At 35.5% G+C, this 23718-nt stretch overlaps 1 protein-coding gene across 4 annotated transcripts in view; it reads left to right on the top strand.

The window, feature by feature from the left end:
- iqsec1b (IQ motif and Sec7 domain ArfGEF 1b) overlaps positions 1-23718 on the top strand; it is a 347358-nt gene that overhangs the window by 125045 nt on the left and 198595 nt on the right. For 2 of the 4 annotated variants that reach the window (XM_087273768.1, XM_087273760.1), the window contains exon 3: positions 2548-2655. The exons of the other annotated variants lie outside the window; for them this stretch is intronic. In XM_087273768.1, coding sequence (XP_087129894.1) covers positions 2548-2655 — 108 coding nt within the window. The remainder of the gene's footprint in view (positions 1-2547; positions 2656-23718) is intronic. 4 annotated transcript variants of the gene reach the window in all.

Raw genomic sequence — 23718 nt, 5'->3', positions numbered from 1 at the left:
TATCATATTGAATGACGATAAAATTTATGCTGAAATGTAATGTATTTATGTATAATTAATGTTTTATATGTTAAATGATAATGTAATGTGATGTAAATATACATTATTTAAAATGTTACTCTAATTCCCCTGTTCCTCTGTTCCCTCTATTTTTTTTTGGCTGCAGTAATTTTTTAGATGCTAATTTAAAGCTGACAGCATTAGCTATTCATATATTGAAATATCAATAAACATGACAATAAAGTATCAATAAAATGAAAACATTTTTGACAAATTGTGCTTTATGTCTTACAAAGTTACCAGGATTTTCATAAGGGAAAAAAAAAGTATAATATATAATGAAAACAATATAATGAACGTTTATACATGTATACTGTATGTCACAATGGGCTCACTCACAAATGCACAGATTATTATTTATCAATATTATATTTAATTAATTAATTAATAATTATTAACAATTATCAATTATCCAAACATGTATTTATTTACAAAAACTCTCACAACAGGCACTGGAACATCAAAACGCAGGTAGGACAGGAATGGTGACAATACAATATTGGACAATAAACTAAACACACTAATAACAAAACAGGAGGCAGACACAGGTGGAACCAATGAAACTAATGAATGGCGGCAAAAAATTAACAAAGGAATCACATGACAATGACTGAAAACACATGTAACACAACCCATGACATAACAAACATGGCACACAACACAACGAAAACACCAGGTTGTGGCAATATATAGGACATTCTACCTGAAATGTACATTTTTACTTATAAAAACAGGGCCTGACCTTTAAGCTTGTCCTCCTCAAAAAAAAAATATATAAAAATAAGCATAAAATTATACAATTCAATGATAGAATGCATCCTTGATCACTGTCAGCATCTCCTCCGTAAAAGGATGTCTCTTATGATTTATTGGCTTAAAGATATATGGCACGCATTTTATACTAAATTTAATGCAGTTGTGACAGGACTGACAGAAACATGTGAACAATTGCAGATTTATTTGTGTTATATATTTGTAGTATTTACTTGTAGTAATTTCATGTTTTTAATCAACTGATGGTAATGATAACAACTTAAACATGCTATTTCAAAGTTTTTTTTCTAAATTTAAAATTTCTAAATAACAAAACTATTAAAGCTGTAGGTTCGATTGGGCTGAGGACAGGGACAATCACAGGGTTTGTACAATTGTAAAGGGTTTTTAATAAAGACAAAAACCTGAGAGCCAAATGAATGACGTATTCCTTTACTGTACAGCTCACAGAAATTAACCATCCATCTATTTTAGAAATTATTGGGATGAGATGCTCTTTATTTATGTTTTTATTTACGGGGACAGATAATGTTCGTTTCTGGTAAAATGTTCTATATATATGACAAAATCTTTTAATGGCATGTTAAAAGACTTATAGAGCAGCATGATAGTGCAAACCCAATATACAACTTTATTGTCATTTTATTTTTCATCTATGCAACTATCTTTCAACTATGTTTTACCCATTTCTACAGCTTTATAGTCTACAGTTGAAATAAAATTTTAAAATGAAGATGATTATTCTTTATTTATATGTACAGTTGAAGTCAGAATTATTAGCCCTCCTGAATTATTAGAGCCCCAGTTTATTTTTCCCCTGTATTCTGTTTAACAGAGAGCAGAATTTTTCAACACATTACTAAACATAATAGTTTTAATAACTCATCTCTAATAACAGTTTTATTTTATCTTTGCCATGATGACAGTAGATAATATTTTACTTGATATTTTTCAGGACACTTCTATACAGCTTAAAGTGACATTTAAAAGCTTAACTAAGTTAATTAGATTAACTAGGCCTGTTAGGGTAATTAGGCAGGTTATTGTATAACAATTGTTAGACTATAAAAAAACAAATTGGCCCAAAGGGGCTAATAATTTTGTCCTTAAAATGGTGTTTAAAAAAAAACTTCTTGCTGAAATAAAACAAATAAGACTTTCTCCAGAAGAAAAAATATTATCAGACATACTTTGAAAATTTCTTTGCTCTGTTAAACTTAATTTGGGAAATATTTAAAAAAATGAAAAAAAATCAAAGGGGGGCTAATAATTCTGACTTCAACTGTATATACACATATTTAGAGTTTAGTTTCTAAAGATTTAGAACACATTAAGTCTTGCACTCTTAATTTTATGCTGTTTTGTGTGCTTTTTAACTTTATGAAGCTCCACTTTCATTGTAATTGCATAGAAAATGTGCTTCTGTTTCCACGGAAGAGCGAAAGTAATTGTTTTGGAATGACGTGTGGGTGAGTAAATGATGACAGAACATTCAATTTTTGGGGGGTGAATCTCTTTAACCATAATTGGTTTGATTGTGCATGCACACACAGCGTCTCCATCATTCTGATTCAGTACATTTCATTTTTCAGTACATCTCAGACTTGCCTGTAATTTGTTCCCTGTTGACTGTGATCTGTTTGAAGCATGACCGAACATCAAGAACCTTTTGTAAGCTCAACATGTCTCTCTCTCTTTCTTTTCCTTTTGAAGACGGCACGCTTCTTTGCCCCTCGATGTCACAGATAACCCTGGCAACTTTATTGTGTCGCACTGTCAAAGAAGTTACCCCTGTCGCAAATGGAAGTCTGCATCTCTTGGGTAAATGGAAAGGTTTAATATTCGCTTGCTTAAATAGCTGATATTGCAGAGCTGCTGCTTGGACTAATCGCTTTATTCTTTAGTCATTAGTCGATCTTGATGTTTCATGACTGGATCTAGCTGGGGAAATTTATTTTTATATTCCATTTTTTTTTTCTAAATTAAATTAAATTAAATTAAATTAAATTAAATTCTTGCTGCCTTAATATTTTTTGTCAGTTTGATTGATGTAAGTTGAGATGACTGGAAAAGTTCATTTGATTCAACTAAAAATTTTAAGTTGAACATTATATAGCTTAAAAATTTACTTATTAAACGTAGAGTATTAAAATTAAGTTAGAGCAGTATAAACAAATTTGTTGTCTTACCTTTTTGTCATAAATGTTTTAACAGTGTAACCTTTTATTCATAACTTGTAAATAACTGCTTTAAATGCAGAAATGATGCAAAAAATGTAATGTTTAGGTGTGTGGCTATCAACCACTGCACCGCTGTATGTTGAAATCACTTATCGCACAGCTTGTACGTTTGACTCTAATAAGAATTTTTTTTTTTTTAGAAGACAATGTCATATGAACATATGTAACAACTTTTGACTAGCAAAGAGATTAAGTCTAACAATGGCTCAGGTTATATCTCATCAAACCATGCTAACTATTATTGATATTATTTGTATAGATTATTTGTTCTGAAATGTAATTTGTTCACATTAACAGCATCAGCATTGCTTGACTATATAGGGTGTTTCAGTATTACCTGTAGATTTCAGTTTCTATGCAGTCTGCTTTCCAATTGTCATAGCATTTGAATTCCATATAAAGAAAAAGGCATGTTTAGTTATTCTAGATGCTGTTAGAATTGTTGATAAAGTATCTTTATATGCATTATAAGCAACTAAACAGCACTAAAAAAAACTAAATAAAAAAAAAAACTGATAAACTCAATTTAATTGAGGGCAGGGTTTCCAGCCAATAAATTTTTTTAGCACTAACTAAAAAAAATATTTAAACAATTAAACACAATTAAGTTGTTCCAACATGATTTTATCAATTAAAAGTTTGAATACATTTATATTTTTACAAAACTTAAAGGGCTCTTTTTTGACGGTCCATGCGCAAAGTGCAAAGCGCAGGGCGCAAACGGATTCAGGGCGTGTCAGAATTCACTTTTGCTAATATAAGGACGCAAAAATCCACTTTGCGTCATGGCGCATAGTCTAAAAGGGTTCCCTTTAAGAGCCAGTTGTGTCGTGGCATGGTGTATTTGCTATTTACATGATGACTTTGTAAGTGGAAAAATTGAGTGTTTCACCAGCAAGAAAACAGTTAAACAGAGCATCTGCAGCGCGAGACTGAGAGATAAGACCTCTCATTATACTTTCGCTCTCGTGGATAGGGAAACCTTTTATGCACAGACATTAATTAGCCTATAAATAATTAATTTGGTTTGTTAAGTGCAAAGATTTGTTTCAAAACTATTTGTAATTTCAGTTCTAATGTCCCGCAAACGAATGAACAATAATAACGAAGTGTGGTCAAAAAACTCAGTTATATTCAAATACACATGCTGTGCCCCATATGGTCTAAAACCTGACAGGTGGGCAAATCTAAGCTTGTTTTTAATAAAACAAATATAAATATGGATATAATAAATAATACTGCTAATAATAATACTATACAAAAGCAAATTGTCACAAATAAACTGAAAAAGCCCCCCGAGATGAATAAGGCATGAAAGTATGGTTTTTAAATTTATGTAGGCTAGAAAATAATGTTTTGTAATATTTTAATTCTTTATATTTATATCCTATATATATATCCTTATTATATCCTATATATCCTTAATATATTTATTCTTTTTCATATGTAAAGATATATGCGTATTGCTCTACATCTTGTGCGTATTAAGCAGTGCGTTGTCCTGCGTTGGACAATAGACCGGCTTTGTTCTGGTCTTTTGAAAAATCTAATATAGTTTCTCAAAATAACAACACGCCAGCAATGCGCCTCAGAATGCCTTCCTTTTTAGACCAGAACACCTATGGGTGCACATATGAGCGCAAATGCATTTTCTATTTAAACAGCGTGGCACAAAACGTCAAAACAACTCTTGCGCCAAGCTGAAACAAGCAAACAACAATTGCGTCCACATTGCATCGGGTGTATGATAGGGCCCGAAGTCTTAGCTTTATTTGAAATTATCCTAAATAAACTAAAAAGGACATTATTTTAGCATATTTCATGAGTTACATATACAGTTGATTGAGACCAGAGACTGATCTCAGAACTCATTTTAGGACAGCTACTGGTCACTAGACAAAGCACCAAACTTAATTTTTGCTAATTAAGCTGCCAACACACAAAGCATGGGTGCTTCTGCAGGGTGGTAATCTTAAAACTCAAAGCATTATATGAAAGTCTTCTAAATCTTCAACCTAAAGTAAAGATTAAACTCAAACAAGTCTTTATGTTAACTTTACCCACCTAAGATTAATTTTATTGTCAACAAATCCCTCTCTTAATTCAATCCCACATAAAGCATGCTGGGAACTACAAATCCATACATACAACTACTAAAACATGTAGTTGGACGAACACAATCCCATTATGTTGTCCCAACACAAAACGCTTAGGTTAACTTAATGGTTTACAAATTTAAGTGGATTGAACATAAAACAAATGAATTGGCCAAAGAAATTACAAGAATTCTGTTGTTTCAGCTCATTTTAAACAGGTCGTTTGAACAAGCAGCAGTAATTTAATTGCAATAATGCGATTATGTCTAATGTTGGCTTATAGCTCATATCAGAACAAAATTATTATTATTATTGTATATAAGTTCCACAGAAATTAGAAAACATATTGTTGTGGTATTTACATTTTTAGTTTGAAAAGAACCAAAAAATGTACCTAAAAACTGCGGTCAAACATACTGTTAAAGTCAAAATTATTAGTAATTTTTTAAATAATCTTTTTCAAATATTTCCCAAATTATGGTTAACATAGAAAGGAATTTTCTGCAGTATTGTAGATAATTTTTTTCTTATTATTTGTTTTATTTTGACTAAAATAAAATGTGTTTTTAGTTTTTTAAAAACCATTTTAAGGTCAATATTATTAGCCCGTTGAACAATATATATATATATATATATATATATATATATATATATATATATATATATATATATATATATATATATATATATATATATATATATATATATATATTTTGATTGTCAACAGTACAAAGTCACTGTTAAACAATGACTTGCCCAGTCATTAATATAATAAATCTATTATTAGTAGTAAATGATAAAAAACTATTATGTTTAGAAATAGGTTGTAAAAATCTTCTTATTGTTAAACTGAATTTGGGGAAGAAATATAGGGTGGACTATTAAATCTGACTTCAACTGTATATTGAAATATGTTTTTGCACTTTCACAAACATGTAGGCTGAAGCATGTATTTCAATGAGCCAGTGATGTTACAATCACTGCTGTGCAGTTTGTTTGCTGGTAAGTAACAGATTGGCTGCATAAAAACAAACTAAAAGCTGGTTGTCAGTCATATGTTTGGAGCTTCTGATTTCTGGCTGTCAGTTGGTGCATCTCTTTTACTTATTCTCCACACACATTTACTGTGTGGCCTTGTGTCAGGTTATGCAAATCGTCACTCTCCCTCTAAAGCAGTGTGTAGAGCTGATTGCTGAAAAACACACGCCCGTGTTGGTTTAATAGATGTGTCTGCTATGACTGGGCCACAGCAGTTCTGTGACACTCCTTCTTTGTGGCTACGGTAAGAGCGGACCTCCTGTGTCTGATGGAGCACTCAAATGGAAAATGAAGAAACACACAGATTCCCCCCGCTGTGGAGCAGTCGGGTGCCGAGCCACTGATTGTGTGACATGTCGTATGGTGCTGGAATTTACAGTGGCAGGTTAAATGGATGAGCATAAAGTATAGAATTTGAATGACATGCTTTTTTTCTCTTTTTAAACACCACATCATTCACTTTCTGTCAGCTCTCTTTGATGGCCTAATGACAGTACTGGCTGGCTGAACTTAAATGTAGATAGCTAATGCTGCTAATATTAACAAATGCACAATAATTACATTTTAAATTAAAGAAATTATTTACAGTCGAAGTCAAAATGATTAGCCCTTCTGTGATTTATTTATTAGTTTCTTTTTTAAGTATCATCCCAAATGATGTTTAACAGAACGAGAAATTTCTCACAGTATGTCCCATAATATTTTTATAAATATTTTATTTTTATAAAGTCTTATTTGCTTTATTTGAGCTAGAATGAAAGCTGTTTTCATTTATTTGTAATAATCGTTTATCATTTTTAAGGTCAATATTATTAGCTCCCTTAACCTAGTGATCTGTGTGGGACTTTCTAGTCCCGCTCCCGCTAGGTTTATTTCCGCACACGACCGCTCCTGCTGTATATTCAACCTTTGTTCACCCGCAGCCCAACCCGCCCCGTTTTTTACCTGACCTGACTAAATTGTGATCTGGTTTTCAAAATCTCTCAATAAAATTAAGTACTATCAAAAGAGAGAGATTACAGATAAAAGTGTAGGTTGTGAAAGGATTGTAGGCTAAATGTCAGTTTTGTTTGTCCATTTTTGATGAGACATGAGTATCACGTTTGTAGCTTGTGAAGAAATTACTTTTTCAAAGTCAGATTTACAAACATGTCCACTCAATAATTTGCCAACTGCCAATTGTGTTTCATATAGCATACCAGCATAATTTATCTACATGTAGCAGGTACATATTGGGCCAAGGAAGACTGTAAAATGTATAGCGATAAAAATGGGCCTCTCAAAAAAACACCTAGTAAAATGCTACAGAGTCCAGACAGCCTTTAACAAGCGACACAGCACCACGGCCGGTGCGCACTCTCTCTCTTATTCACACACACAACACAGCACAAGGGCAGATGCGCGTGCTCTCTCTCATTTACACACACACAAACACACACACACAGTACAGCACACCACGGCGGATGCGCATGCTCGCTCTCTCTTTCTATATCTCAGGAATGCTATATTGTTAGACCGGCCCCTCATGTTCAAATTACACCACAGTTACCAACGCAGGAATGCAGACCTCTACCTTAAGCAAATTTTACAGAACAAAACCATTATGATACAGTGGCTTGCCTAATTATCTAACGTTCCTAATTAACCTAATTAACCTTGTTAAACCTTTAAATTGCACTAAAGCTGAATACTTAGTATCTTAAAAAATATCTAGAAATGTGTTGAAAAAAATTATTTTTGTTAAACAGACATTTAAAACAGAAAGTCTTAAGAGAAACCAATATTTATTTATATTGTGAAATCTTTAGTTGAACACTGAAAATCATATTGTCATTACTGTGAGTTCACACCCAAGGCAGCGAGAGTGTCACAGAGAGAGGGTCGGCTGGAAGACCGTCCGCTGCGTAAAACAAATTCTGGAGTAGTTGGTGGTTCATTCCGCTGTGGCGACCCCTGATAAATAAGGGATCAGCAACTAATTTAACTAGTTAGAAGATAGACTAAATTGCTACATGCAAAATAAATTGCTACATGCTAGAAAACTTTTCACAATATAGCTTGCTAACAAACGCAACTTAAATTTCTTTGTGCGTGTGTGTGTGTGCGTGTGTGTGTGTTTTAGCATAACAAACTCATAAAAACAGTTTGGTTCCCACATGCTACCCACAGTTTAATTAAGGCAAAATGAAAAGCTTCTTAAGAAAGTCATTGCTAGTCTTACCAGCTCAGTTTCATTGACAGGCCCTGGTTTCATTCACAGTATGTGTTAGCATAGTAGCATAGCCGCTAGTGCATTGAAAAAAGTCTCATGAAGGCTCTGCTAGTTTGTATGAAAATTCATGGTAGCCTGTCGTCCGTGGAGAGTTGTTATTCTGTGTCCTGTTAATTAGCTCTGTTGTTTAGCCTTGTTTGATGATTTTTAATTAGCTTTGGAGATGACGGGATCTGATAAACATTAGTGATTACCGCGAGGGCTTTCGAGACGTCCCTGTACATTAACTGCCGCTGACCACGGATTGCGATAACATGTCAGGCTTAGAGCACAACTACAAATAATACCGGTCATCCCGCGGGATCTTGGACTCAAACAGTTGGGTGGAGCGTTCAGAGATCTCTCAATCTTGGTTTTATGAGATCAGACTTAGCATGAGCCATGCAGTGAAGCCAATGATAAGAAGATGAAATGAAAGAATATTAAAGTGTGGAAGCATGAGCTCGGGCCTGTAAATGAAAGCAAAATGGTAAGACTAGCAATGACTTTGTTAAGAAGCTCTTCATTTTGCCAACATAAAACTGTGGGTAGCATGTGGGAACTAAATTGTTTTTATGAGTTTTAAAGGGGATGATTCCCCCAAAATTAAACATTCTTTCATCCTTTACTCACCCTTCACTTGTCACAAAAATTGAGTTTCTTTCTTCTGTTGAACACAGCAGGAGATATGTTTGAGAAATAATGAAAACCGTTAGCCATTGACTTTTATAGTATGGGTGGGAATGCAATGATAGATTTTGGTCGTAAGATTATAGTCGTAAGGAATATCGAATCACGGAGTCACGGTTTCACAGTTATCACGATTATTATGCATTCATTAATTTCAAAACACTACTATTTTTGTAAAAATTATATTAGCTACATATTAGCTAATTATTTTCCCTTTTAAAAAGTAGTCAAAAGCTGCTGAGGCACTTTTAAACAACTATTACAAAATTGTTTGGTATTTTCATTGCACAAATAAATAGGCTGAGGTGGGTTTCCGAAAACCATCATTAGCCAACTAAGACCGCAAGTTCTATTGTTACAAAGATAGTTAATTAAGCATTTCCCAAATCCATCGTCTAACGAACATTCACAAATTTGATCACAAACTTGTTTGCTTGCAACTACACCTCTAAAGCTGTAGCTAGAAACATGGCTGTGCTCTATCCCCAGTTTTGCCTCTTATGCTCTATTCGATCAGAACATTCTAACATTTAAAAAAAAAAACTTAAGTTAGTCTCAAGTCTTAGGCGTAATTTGCTTTCAAAGTATTTTTACAGTTCAGTTTCTCAAACGATGCATCGTACTATGATAGTTCAGCCGCGAAACACATCTTTGTTCGGAAAGCGCATCCCAAGTCGATTAGTTCTTGTCACGTGATTGGTGGTGCACTTGCGGTATAAGTTTAGATGCTCTCCACTAGGTGTGCCTGGAAAGTGCAAGCGCATCGCTGCGCATGCATTGGAAATAGCGAACTTGTGCACGTAAAAGATGCAGTATGTAAATGGCCCTTAGTTTTAACTAGTAATAGTAATACTTTTAATAGTATTAACCTCAGTGTACAAGTTTGGATCTTTCAACTAGAGCACAGTTGCCATAACTTTTAGTTGCGGCAGTTTTGTTCCATATTCTTGTGTTGAGAAACCTTTAAGATTAATTAACTGTGAGGAATTAAAAGTGGTTAATTGTTGCATCGCTATAGATATGTGTGTGTGTGTGTGCATACAACTGTAATTAGGCATTTAAAGGTTATGTGAAAACAGTGTTGGCAGGCAAAGTTTGTTTTTAGGGTGATATTTTTATAATGTGACTTGCTTTTAAAGGATTTTGATCCTGAAATTAACACCTGGCAACCCAAAGACTGTAACTGAGCAAATACATGTCTAATAGCAGGTCACATATGAGCAGAGCATCTGTTATAAACACATTTGAAACAGGTACTGTTGTTTAATGCAAGTAAGGTTAGTTAATTCTTTAGCACATCTACAAGTGTATCACAAAATATCAGTGAACTTATTGTAAAGATTTCCCTTTGTGGGAATCCAGCAGTGGACTCTGAATGGACAGAGTAAAAATTGACTACTTTATATTCATTTTGGGTGGGTTTTGAGTTGTGATTTAGCTTGAATTTTTATCTTGGACCTGGCAACCCTGCGTGAAAGATATGAAGCTACATCAACATGCATATAGATTTTTTTTATCTGTTTGTGTTGCACGGCAACCCAATATTGCTTGATTGACATAGTCAAAGAACAATAAATTGTTTGGTTTCTTGTGTGTTTGCTTACCGCTATTATTGGCTAATCAATATTACACCAGTGAAACAATCATTATGTTTGACAGTTTCAACTAAAACACTCACTGAATATGACATTTTCAAAACATACGGTAGTATGCTAGTGTACAAACTGAACCTGTAGAAATATCCGTAGTCTATTTTAAGCTTCTCAATTTGCATCTATGATTATAATATGAGTGAAAAGGAATGTAATTATAATTTGAGTGCAAAAGAGTGAAAGTTCTTGTCATTTTACTGTTCATCTCGCATATAAACTGCAGTCAGTTGTATGTTCTGTAGTGTATAGGTGTTGTGTAGCTTAGATACAGTAGATGCACATTTTTCCAATGAGCCTGGTTGAAAATTGACATGGCTCTGGGAATTGACAAAGCACAAAGGAAATGAGTATTGATCAGGCACACAAGCACAATTCCAAATACACAATCTAAGACTATCATGCTGGCCGTTTCTGAAAATCTAGCCTCAAATAGTATTGTTTTGCCACTCTTCAATACTTCATTCCCGGCTAACAAGGTAATAAACACATTCTGTATCAAGAATGCAATTACGTTTAAAGGCCACTGTTGATTTTTAGACACTATAAAAGAAGATTCTAGCCTCTGCTACATATTAGCATGCAAATTATAGCCTCTGAACTTCAACAAGCGGGTTCTTAATTGCAGCAGCCTCATATTAGTAATCAAGGACTCCACTCGGATGAGATCAATAGTGGCGGTTTCTGTCGGAAAAATGCTGTAAGGTGATTGTACACTAGACAGACATGGATCTAAACTGCAACTGGCAAGTCTCCTGTTGTGTCATTCCATTGTTTTGGAGTCGCGACCAATTGCGTAAGGCTGTACTACTATGTACTGCATAATATGCTTTTGCAGTATGTGCACTATGCATAGTGTACAGCATTTGAGTATGCATGGAATATGTGATCTATAGTGGAAACGAGATGCTATCCTGATAGTTTTGAATTGTATATATGTGTAATACTATCTGCTGCACAAAACACATTGATTTTGGTTTCTTTTTTCTTTGTTTTGTTTAGATTTAAAATAATAATAATATCAGTTGTAATTTAATATGCCTTTTTTACTCAAATGCAGGTTACATTAGTTAAAACTAAACTAAAACTAGATGCCACTAGCTAAATGCAGTCTGACATATTGAGGTCATCTTGACAACTGTTTAGCATACTGCATTTTGAAATTTTCATTATTGCATCATGCATACTATTTAATGTTTGAAATATTATGTATTTAGTGCAGTCTATGATGAACAATTTTTAGTGTTGCATTTTAAAAATAACCTCAATGAATAACACCAGAGACATTTTTAAACATATTTTTATTTCCTTTTCTTTTACTAGATTATTTTTAAAGTTGCAATTTCTTAAAATTAATTTAGACTGTGTGTGAATATGTATGTATATAAAGAAAAAAAAATATTGTGAATAAAATAAGATCATGTGACTAATGCTACAATCACCGGCCACTTTATTAGGTACACCCTACTAGTACTGGGTTGGACCCCCTTTTGCCTTCAGAACTGCCTTAATTCTTTGTGGTATAGATTCAGCAAGGTACTGGAAATATTTCTCAGAGATTTGGGTCCATATTGACAAGAAAGCTTCACGTAGATTTGTCAGCTGCACATCCATGATGCGAATCTCCCGCTCCACCACATCCCAAAGGTGATCTATTATGCTCTGGTGACTGTGGAGGCCATTTGAGTAGGGTGAACTCATTGTCATGTTCAAGAAACCAGTCTGACATGATTTGCACTTTATGACATGGCATGTTATCCTTCCTGAAGTAGCCTTCCAAAGATGAGTACACTAGTCATAAAGGGATGGACACTAGGGCTGTAACGATACACCAAACCCACGATTCGGTTCGTATCACGATTTTTGACCCACGATTCGATTCGTATCACGATTTTTTATTTAATTTTTTTCGTGTGGGGGGAAAAAAAAAGATTTTTAAAACTGTTTTTAATTAAATAACATTTGAAAAAATCTTTATAAACTAAACATCAAAGAACAATATTAACTATGCAAATTATTAACAATATAAATAGCCATATATAAAATAAATAGCCTAAATATATCACTTCTGTTTTCTTTGTAACAAAATACTGTTGAAAAACCAAACAGAACTAAACTCTATTGTGTAGATGGTTCAAGCATGTTGAAAATTATTTTTCAATCAAGTTCTCTTACATAGAAAAAGTAAATTAAATAGCTACTAAGGATGCTCATTTCGTTAATTTTGCTAACCGACAACCGCCGCTCGTTAACTGGTCAGATTACTATTAATTTTATATTAAACAAATTGACGTGTCTATTTTGTGTCTGACACATTAAATATTGCATTTTAAAATACTGATTTATTTTTATATATTAATAGCGGAACAGAACAACAGAGCATCTTCACGCACCTGCAGTGTTTAGCACAGAAGAGCAGAATAATCTAAATAAAATGAATAAAATAAATAGGACTGCCCTAAATTATTTTCACTTAAATAATTAATTTACATTACAAAACGAAAATACTGACTGATTCTTTTTAATAACCGGCATAGGCTTTTTTTCCAATCATATGTTTTTTTTCTTCCGTCAAATAAAAATAGCTGACTTCCTCAAATTGCCCGCTCCACGGAAAATATGCATTTATTTAATGCCCCGCTGTTATTATAAATCACAAAACCTTTTTCATTTTAATAGAAATCATTATTTTAAAGAATATGTCCTGATATAGCCTATGGTTTCCTCTCTCTCCCTCGCGGTTCAAGTGCGCGCGCTGCCTGATGAAAAGACAACAACACGCGCGCATATGTAGACTTTTTGTAAACAGTTTGTTTAAATATGATATTGCATTAATCTGCGTACATTTAAGCTGTAAAATAAAAAGTAAAGCCTATTTGTTGCGTTTATTACGCAGATCCAGGTCAACATAAGCGCTGGTTTAGGATCAACAGGTCTGTATCAAACAGCAATATTCTTCATCCATTTTGCTTCTTTGGCAAATGTGTCTGTAGGCACGGGTTATACGTTATCATCCCGCAAATTAAGTATGCCTTGCAGTTAAACAAGTGGCCGAAAACGAGGCGCACCGCACTGCCTTTATATTGACAAGGAAAAAAGAAGAGGCGTGGTCCTCTCATGAAACGACTGAATCAGCTGGGTATCGATTGTGCAAAAGTGTTGCTGTCTGTGTTGTTACAATTGTAATATTTAATACTATTGTGATATTCAAGATTGGTATATTCATACAGCTCTGGATAACTTAAAACAGCGATTAGACCTTCAGAGCGGTGTTAATGCATCCTGAAGTAAAGCGAAACGGCTATAAACTTCAGCAAGATAGACTGATTATATGCAGAGCCATATACCTTTATCTCTAAACAAACTGTGTTTATTTTAACTGAAAGCTTCGTCGTGTTTTCTGACCTCACCGTACGTTCACACCGAAAGCGGCGAGAGCGTCAAAGTAGCCGGAAGTCATTCATTTTCAATGAGAGCCGGCGGCGATAGGCGACGATAAGCGGCGAGGAGCAGCGCGGCGCGTCTTCGCCGGCGTGAGCGTCGAGGAGAGTTGAAATGAAGTCAACTTTATGGTAATGTGCTATGACGCGGTTCGGCGGCAAGCAATCAGAATGAAGACGTCCACCGCTTGATAGCAGTTCAGGGAACACAGACCTGTGAACTTAGGTTCCGACCACAGTTGTTCCCAAGGGTTTGATTATTGCGGTCGCCGGATTTCCAATTATTTACAATGTTTTCTTACAGGAACATACATTAAATAAGTTACTGGCGAGTTACTGATGTTCATTAATGTTATATAAATTTATCTTTAAAAAGCGGGAATCTCACGCGATGTGACAGTACAAAACAGTACTGCTGCTTCAGGATATTTCAGACATATGGACACATATTGGATAAATAGAGCAAAGCCACACCACACGCAACTTGATCTTCCATTGTTTTATGAATTTAATAAGAAGTGCGCAACATTTTCACGCTAAAAACATGCCTTCTATGCAGGAATGTAACTGATATGCTGCAACGGCTCCTTTAAATACGAGATCAATGTAGCGAGTTTTGACGCTCTCGCCGCCGGAGCTGAAGGCAGACAGCGTTGTCGCCAGGGCGGCCAGAGCGACCTTGGACGCTCTCGCCGCTTTCGGTGTGAACGTACGGTCATGCATCTTGTACCTGTCAGTCAGCACTCCCAAAGGTTCAAACAGAAAGCGCACAGCACGGTTACAGAAAAGTTTGCGCAGTTACCTGACATCTGGTGAATGCCCATCCCTCTGCGCAGCCACATTAACAGTGTGAGCAAAGCATCGTATATGCGCTGAAAATCCGGCCGCTTTGACAGCATTGGCAATGTTTCTGGCGTTGTCGGTTGTCAAGCGGGGTTAAGTTGGTTTTGTTTTTGATATTCTTGACACATTCAGCACACACAGCTTCGTGCGAGCTCTTCGCGGCTAAATATTGCGAGGGCTTAAACGGAGCAGTGCTTGTAATGTCGAACGAAAAAAAGTGTTAATTAGCTCAACGTTTGCAGGCACCCACGTGACGTTATTGGAAAGGTAGTCACGGGGTGTGTCGCGATTCTCCCTTATCACACCGCGACACAGGATCGTAGATCTGAGTGTCGCGATTTCGATTTTATATCGTGTATCGTTACAGCCTTAATGGACACAGTCAGCAACAACACTCAGGCTGTGGCATTGACACGATGCTCAATTGGTACTAATGGGCACAAAATGTGCCAAGAAAATATCCCGCACACCATTACACCACCACCAGCAACCTGAACCGTTGATACAAGGCAGGATTGATCCATGCTTTCATGTTGTTGACACCAAATTTGGACCCAATCATCCAAATGTTGCAGCAGAAATTGAGACTCATCAGACCAGGCAATGTTTTTCCAATCATCGTTGCTCAATTTTGGTGAGCCTGTGCAAATTTAAGCCTGTCTTTAGCTGACAGGAGTGGCACCTGGTGTGGTCTTCTGCTGCTGTAGCCCATCCGATTCAAAGTTGGACGTATTCTGTGTTCAGCAATGCTCTTCTGCATACCTTGTTTATGACGAGTGGATATTTAAATTACTGTTGCTACCAGTCTGGTCGTCTTCTTATCTGACCTCTGGTATCAACAAGGCATTTGCACCCACAGAACTGCCACTCACTGGATATTTTCTCTTTTTTAGACCAGTCTCTGTAAACCTTAGAGATGGTTGTGGTTGAAAATCCCAATAGGGAATAGCTGTTTCTGAAGTACTTAGACTAGCCTGTCTGGCACCAACAACCATGCCACATTCAAAGTCACTTAAATCACCTTTCTTCCTCATCCTGATGCTTGGTTGGACTGCAGCAGATCATCTTGACCATGTCCACATGCCTAAATGCATTGAGTCGCTGCCATGTGATTGGCTGATTAGAAATTTGCGTTAACATGCAATTGGACAGGTATACCTAATAAAGTGGCCGGTGAGTGCTTATACAATATAAATATACTTTTTCACCATTGCACATTGCATGCAATTAAAAATGTTTCAGTGCAGTGTATAGTAAATACAAATGATTATATTCAATTTAGAGTTGCATTCTGAAAAAAAAAGTTAAAGTTAATTGTATATAGTTAATAACAATTGTACTATGCTGTAGTATTCCCTTGCAAACATAACCACTGTAATGACGAAGAAGAATTCATTGCTGCTGCTCTGTCTGTACTGTATATGTCTAGTAAATCTGTCTCCGCCCTCTGGATCTCCCAGGGGATTTAGTGTGTCCATTAAAGGCAGTGGTTTAGTGTGGAATACATCAGTATGCATGCTGGGTAAAGCAGGAGGTTTCTCTGCTCCAATCCTCTGGGCAGACATTCACATCCAGGATACTTTGATCTTAACTCCTCAGCTTACACATCCATCCCTGTTATATCACGACCTCATGTTTCTGTTCCCTTACCATATTTTACATCTGCACTGTGCCACACACATTTCTGAAGAAGAATAAATGGTAGATGGTATCACAAGTAGACAAGGGAAACACATTTCTGTTTACACCTGATGTTTAGATGCGTCTCTTTTGTGCTGTTGCACACAAAAGAAGATATTTACAGGATGTTGGCCTCCAATGATTTCCATAGTATTTGTTTTTCCTACTATGAAAGTCAATAGTTACAGGTTTCCACCATTCTGCAAAATATCCTCTTTTGTGTTCAAAATGATAAAAAGAATCTCAAACTGATAAAAAACAAAAAACAAATTTGAGTAATGTTTGTATTGTACAAATACATTCATTCATTCATTTTCTTGTCGGCTTAGTCCCTTTATGAATCCGGGGTTGCCACAGCGGAATGAACCACCAACTTATCCAGCAAGTTTTTACACAGCGGATGCCCTTCCAGTCGCAACCCATCTCTGGGAAACATCCACACACACACATTCACACACACACTCATACATACGGACAATTTAGCTTACCCAATTTAGCTTACCCAATTCACCTGTACCGCATGTCTTTGGACTGTGGGGGAAACCGGAGGACCCGGAGGAAACCCACGCAAAGGCAGGGAGAACATGCAAACTCCACACAGAAACGGGAACTGAGCCAAGGTTCGAACCAGCGACCCAGCGACCTTCTTTCTGTGAGGCGACAGCACTACCTACTGCGCCACTGCCTCGCCCCTGTACAAATACAGTATATACTGATTATTTTATTTCCCACTTATTTCCATCAGTTCTAAATAGATATATTTTATCTTCAGTTTTAACATTTATACACATGGTTGTCTACATTTATTCTAAATTAACAAGTAGACTCTCTGGCCACTTTATTAGGTACACCTTTACTAGTACAGAGTTGGACACTTTGCATTTACAACTGCCTTAATCCTTTGTTGCATAGATTCAACAAGATACTGATTGGTCCATATTGACATGAGAGCTTCACACAGTTGCTGCAGATTTTTCAGCTACACATCCATGATACAAATCTCCCGTTCGACCATCCCAAAGGTGCTCTATTGGATTGAGATCTGGTGAATGTGGAGCCCATTTGAGTATAGTGAACTTATTGTCATGTTCAAGAAACCAGTTTGTGATGATTCACATTTCATAACATGGTGTGTTAACCTGCTGGAAATAGCCATCAGAAGATGCCGCTCACTGGACATTTTCTCTTTTTCTGACAATTCTCTGTAAATCTTAGAGATGGTTGTGCGTGAAAATCCCAGTAAATCAGCAGTTTCTGAAATACTCAAGCCAGCCCGTCTGGCACAGACAACTATGCCATGTTCAAAGTCACTTAAATCACCTTTCTTCCCCATTCTAATGCTCGGTTTGAACTGCAGCAGATTATCTCCTTACCATGTTTACATGCCTAAATGCATTGAGTTGCTGCCATGTGATTGGCTGATTAAAAATTTGCGTTAACATGCAGTTGGACAGGTATACCTTACAAAATCGCCCGTGAGAGGTTCAAATAATCATTCATTACAAGGGTTTGTGTATTGTTTATCATGCAAAATTGCCAATCGTACGCTATTTTGTTGACTGAAATCCCATCGATCTATCTTGCTTTTCGTAAATTAAATTGATTCAGTAAACTGATCACATTTATTAATTTTTACATGAAGTAATTAATTCCCAAACCTGTATTTCAGAAATCTAGCAGTTCACAAATGCGGTTATATTTCAAAAATGTTATCTGTAGTCATGTGTATTCCTTTTTTGTTTATTTTTTATTTTGTTGACATAAAAATTTTATTTATTTTGCTATTTGACCTTTGATCTTTTTTGACATTCTTTGGCTGTGGAGAAATGTGGACAAGCTCAAAACATTTCAAAATCCTGAATTTTTCATCATCCCAGCATTGCCAAGTGTACAGCTTTCCCACAAAATTTGACCCACAAAATATAGCCAGAAAATATATGGTAAACCTTTCCTTTTGTTGGAAATCCAATTGAATCTGATTGGAAAAGGTGGAGGAAAATTGTTTCTTTTCATTGCTGTTGTGTAGGTTTTGAGTTGTTATTGGGCTGGAACATTTCCTTGGACCTGGCAACCCTGGGTTATCCAATTGTGATCAGATTGACGACAATAAAAGCACACCTCGATACCAGGTGTAAATTTAGCCAGGAATTAGCATATATTTAAAAAGTGCAATTTCCTCCATTATGATGTTATACACTGTAAAAAAAAAAAGACAAAAAGTAAAGACAACAAATCTATTTATGTTGTGTTCATTTATTTTAATCCGTTAATCAGGTCTCAACTAAATGTTTTAAGCTATACAATGTTTAACCTGACGTGTTTAATCAGTTTGATTAATGTAAGTTGAGATGACTAGAAAAGATCATTTAATACAACTAAAAAATTTAAGGCAGCAAGATTTTTTACAGTGTAAGTAGTGACTGTACTGTACGTAATACCTTTCATCGGCTCTACAGAGACTTAAGAAGTACTAAGAAGTAAAGTTTGTCAGTTTGAGCGCTGGAAATTGTCTTTTCTGTGCGGCAGTTGGTCTGTTGTCAGCCGTGACAGTCGCTGTACTGGCCCAGTCTGTGGGGTTTGTCTAAATAACGTCTCAGCTTGTCGCCACAGGAAGAAGGATTTCATCAACAGTCGAGCTTCACTGGAAACCGCTAATAGACCACAGCATGCTAACTCTTCTTCTTCCACACAACAAACCCTAGAAAGATGAAAGACGCGCTGCTTTGATTCCCAAACGCTCTTTGTAATGCTATCAGACTATGTAAATATGCGCTTGGAGTCTGGAGTGAGAGATTCATTTGAGACATCACTGGTTATTATACAATATTTGTGTTATAGAAGTGATTGATTCTTGGTTGTCACGCACAGCTTGACGTTTATGCCTGACGCACACTTCTTTTTTGACTGGAGCATTGTATGAAAGTGTAAGGATTTGAGAAATAAATGTAAATAAGCTTAAAATGGGGACCTATTATGCAAATATCACTTTTATAAATGGATTCAAACAGTTGTGTGGCAGCAATATAGACAGCTTCTAATGGTTAAAAATGAATTAACTCTGCTATTTATAATCACACTATAAAAACAGTTTGTAAAATCACTTTAATTGACATTCTCCCTTAGTACATGTCATAAGAGTGGGAAAGCCCCTCCCATTAGTGATAATTTCTTCCTTATTAGCATAAACAGCCCTGAGTAAGAAGCAGCCATCTGCAGTTAAAGTTTTAAATCTGCAGGTATGCTGACACATAGGCATTAATAGCTCCCCCCTCTTTTAAAAAATGGACTTGGAGCACAATCTCCTTTGAATTTAAAGCAACACTCACTCGAACAGCACGATTTGCATAATTGCATTTCCAAGGTAAATAAATATGTATTTCAAATGATAATAATTATTATTTTTGTTTGTTTGTGATTCATATTATCATATTTGGCTATTTTACTAATAATAGATGAATAATAATAAATGTAACAAAGATTCACAAAATAAAGTTAATTCCACTTAACTTCCATGTTTATTTAACAAACAATTAGCTTGTGGTATTATTATTTATTTATTAATTTCTTTATTTTTTTATCATGTTTTATGTATTTTATTAATAACATTCAAGCTTATTTTTATTTTTATCATTCAAGCTTCACTCTATTTTCTTATAATAAATATATTATTTATTTATTTATTTATTTATTTATTTATTTGTCAGTCCGTCCGTCTGTCCATCCGTCCATCCATCCATCCATCCATCCATCCATCCATCCATCTATCTATTTATTTATCTTGTTGTTTGTATATTATTTTATTTATTTTATTTCTATAATTGTTAATGAAAAGCTACAAAAAATAGTTCACTTTATTTTAAGAAAACCATGTTTACGCTTTATTATCTTGTAGACTTTATTATTTTTCTCTCATTACTATGTTATTTAAATGCCATGTGTATTATTTCTTTTGTTTATATTCATTATTCTTTCTTTCAGCTAGTGAACTGTTCTTTTTAAACTAATTAAATCAATCTAATTTACTTCCACTCAAAATGGCTAATATCAGAAAGGGCTTGAATAAATGTATAGTGCATCGGGATTACTTCACAGATACAGTACATTATATTGTCTATTTATGTTATGCAAGTGCGTTGCAATAATACCATAAATCCTGACCCATGTTTATTTGGCCTTCAGGTCCTCAAAGGACTGGATATTGGCTCAAGCGTGTGTGTGTGTGTGTGTGTGTGTGTGTGTGTGGTTGGGGGGGGGGGGGGGGGTGTATGTGTGTGTGTGTGTGTGTGTGTGGGTGTGTGTGTGTGTCTTGACTGATTGCTGGTGAAGGGCAGGGACAGTTTGCAGTGGAGCGATGCTTCATGAAAGGACAGAGAGGGTCTTCTGTAGGTCAGCAGCACTTCATATCTCATTCCATTCAGACACACAGACCCCCATTATCCTCGTTCATTAGAGAACAGCTTGTAAAATAGAAAAATGTACAGCATATCATTGACAATGACAGCATGACATTCTGAAACATGCTTATGGTAATGCAGGTCACGGGTTACAAAATGTATATATTGAATTATTATTTTAACCACTAAACCACAGTCTTTGAAATTGATGTGATATGGTGTCTATAAGTTAAGCAGTAGTCTCTGTAGTCTCTCAAAAAAAAACTTAAAAATGTAAATAAATTAGCGTTTTTGTTTGTTTGTTTGTTGGTTGGTTTTTGCTTTTGAATTGCTTTATGGGACGTTGATATTGAACTTTTAACCTTGAAAAATTGTAAAAAGTGACTTTTATGAAATTTTTTTTAGATTGTTTAGAGTGATAGATTGTTTTGGTTGGTGTTGTATAGTATGCTACAAAAACCTTGTAAAAACTACCAGTACATTTACTGTTATTTTGGACTTATTTCTCTGTATAGGATTTTTATACATTATTTCAAACTACTAAAATGTCCACAGGGTCACAGTTGATAAATCAATTATGTAAAAAAATAAGGCCTTTAAAAAATAATTAAAAGTCATAAGCGTGTTTTTGAGTTCTTAAATATTGTTCAAGCATTGTTTAGTGTTTGACTCAGGCATAATTAAAGCAAATATATATTTATTTTCCTCCTAATATTGACAACGGTGTGCTTGATCCACACGATTTGTTCGGGCCAGGGTCGTCCGGCCAAGCTTCTTCATCCGGATGTTGTCATGTATTTTGCGACAAACGAAGGAAGGTGATGTGATGCTCTCCACATGTAGCGAAACAGATGGCAAAATGGGAAAATGTAAGTTTCCATACTCCTGGTTGGAGAAAGATGAATTTAAATAGTGGCTGAAGCCTGTTGCTGAAAACAACAGTGTAGTATATTACTTCAAGCTTTGTTTCTTTCGAGCTTATCTAAGTTCTGTTGCATTGTTGTGCTCCATTTATTTATTTTACTACAACTGGTTATTAACGACTGTTTATTAAGTTAAAGGTATGATACTGATTAGAACTTGAGGTGGTGATAAGGTCTTAAAATATTCTGAGAAGGTCTTAAAAAGGTATTGAAACACTTGTGAATCACAAAATACTGGAACTATTAATTAACAGATTTTTTTTACAGTGCACCACCGTCATTTAAAGTTCACATGAACCGAAAATAAGCGAGCGTTGTTGTTGTTTTTTCTTCGTATTGATGCAGTTGCTAGAGAAATTGAATAATAAAATATGAAGAATACGTACAGTACAGTACAGTCATTTCTCATAAAAATGAGAAAACAGGGCGTGGCTTGTTTTATCTTCTACTGCAAGCTGATTGGATGTTGTAAAGTGGGCATTTCATTAAGAAAGATCTGAACAAGGGTTTTGGGAGAGTTATTACAACCTAACAGACATGTCCTCCTCGCCTTTTCTATTTGTTGTCAAAACTGACACCAATAACTCGGGTAATAAACAGGTGAACAAACAAGAAGTGAATTTTTAGATTTCAGTTTTACATTACAAGAGCCAACAGTTTTTTTTTTTCTTCTTCTTAAAAGCCGATTTTCCACTATCATGCCAAACCGTTCTAAGAACAGTTTGTTATGGTTATCGTTGTTTCTTTACTGATCTTGAAATGGCGCGACACGATTACAAACCGTTCTCGACCCGGAATTCTCGGCATGGTTAGACAACTATGCTAAGCTGTGCTAAAATTCTGTGTGTTGATGTCAGGGCTCTGTTGCCAAGCTACCACAGCTGGCTCAGCGGAAGCGCGCTAGTTATCAGACATCCACAAGTAAACAACACTTCATTTAACATTAAAAAAATATATATTATACAGGTCTAAACAATACAGTTTAAAAAAGTTTTTAAAGCCATAGAGCAGTCTCTGGTTGAGAAGGGAATTAACAGAAGTTCCAAACAGTGCCAGGAAAAAAAAAAAGCTTAAACATACATAGCAATAGGATAACAACAGTAGAAGAAAAAATAGATCGATATTACAACTCACTAGAAAGAGTTTTATGATGCCGCCCAGCCATGAGAAATAATGTGCTTGCATGCACAGATGAATTGTTCACTACAAAAATAGCAATGTGAGCTAACAAAATCATATGGTTAGTTTTCAATTTCATGTGTACTTTAAGTGCTGACTGTGCTTCATTACTTTGGGACTGTGTTTCATTTCACTGTTTACATGACACTATGACTGTAGGAAGCAGTAGTAGCTTCCATTGCGATTTCGGATGGACGAAGGACACAGTTGATGCTGGTAGTGGGCTGTGAAGGTGGTCTGCACAACTAATTCATCACAATAAACACCCCCTGGAACTGAACGTGTCCAACTCGGTGCCTGTCAGAGGACAGCAGCAGCCCTACAGGCAGTTAATTAACTCCCCGTCCACACCGAGAGGAGGTGTAAGTGACACAGAAGGCAACCTCCTAAAACAACAGTAAGCATCCCGATCGCAGATTGAGCACTCTGATGTTTTCCTATTAGATAAAGCAGAGTCGGCC

Source organism: Danio rerio, chromosome 11 (genome assembly GCF_052040795.2).
Source record: "Danio rerio strain M-AB ecotype USA chromosome 11, GRCz13ab, whole genome shotgun sequence".
In the NCBI taxonomy this organism is placed as follows: Eukaryota; Metazoa; Chordata; class Actinopteri; order Cypriniformes; family Danionidae; genus Danio; species Danio rerio.
This window is presented reverse-complemented; position numbering and strand designations above follow the sequence as displayed.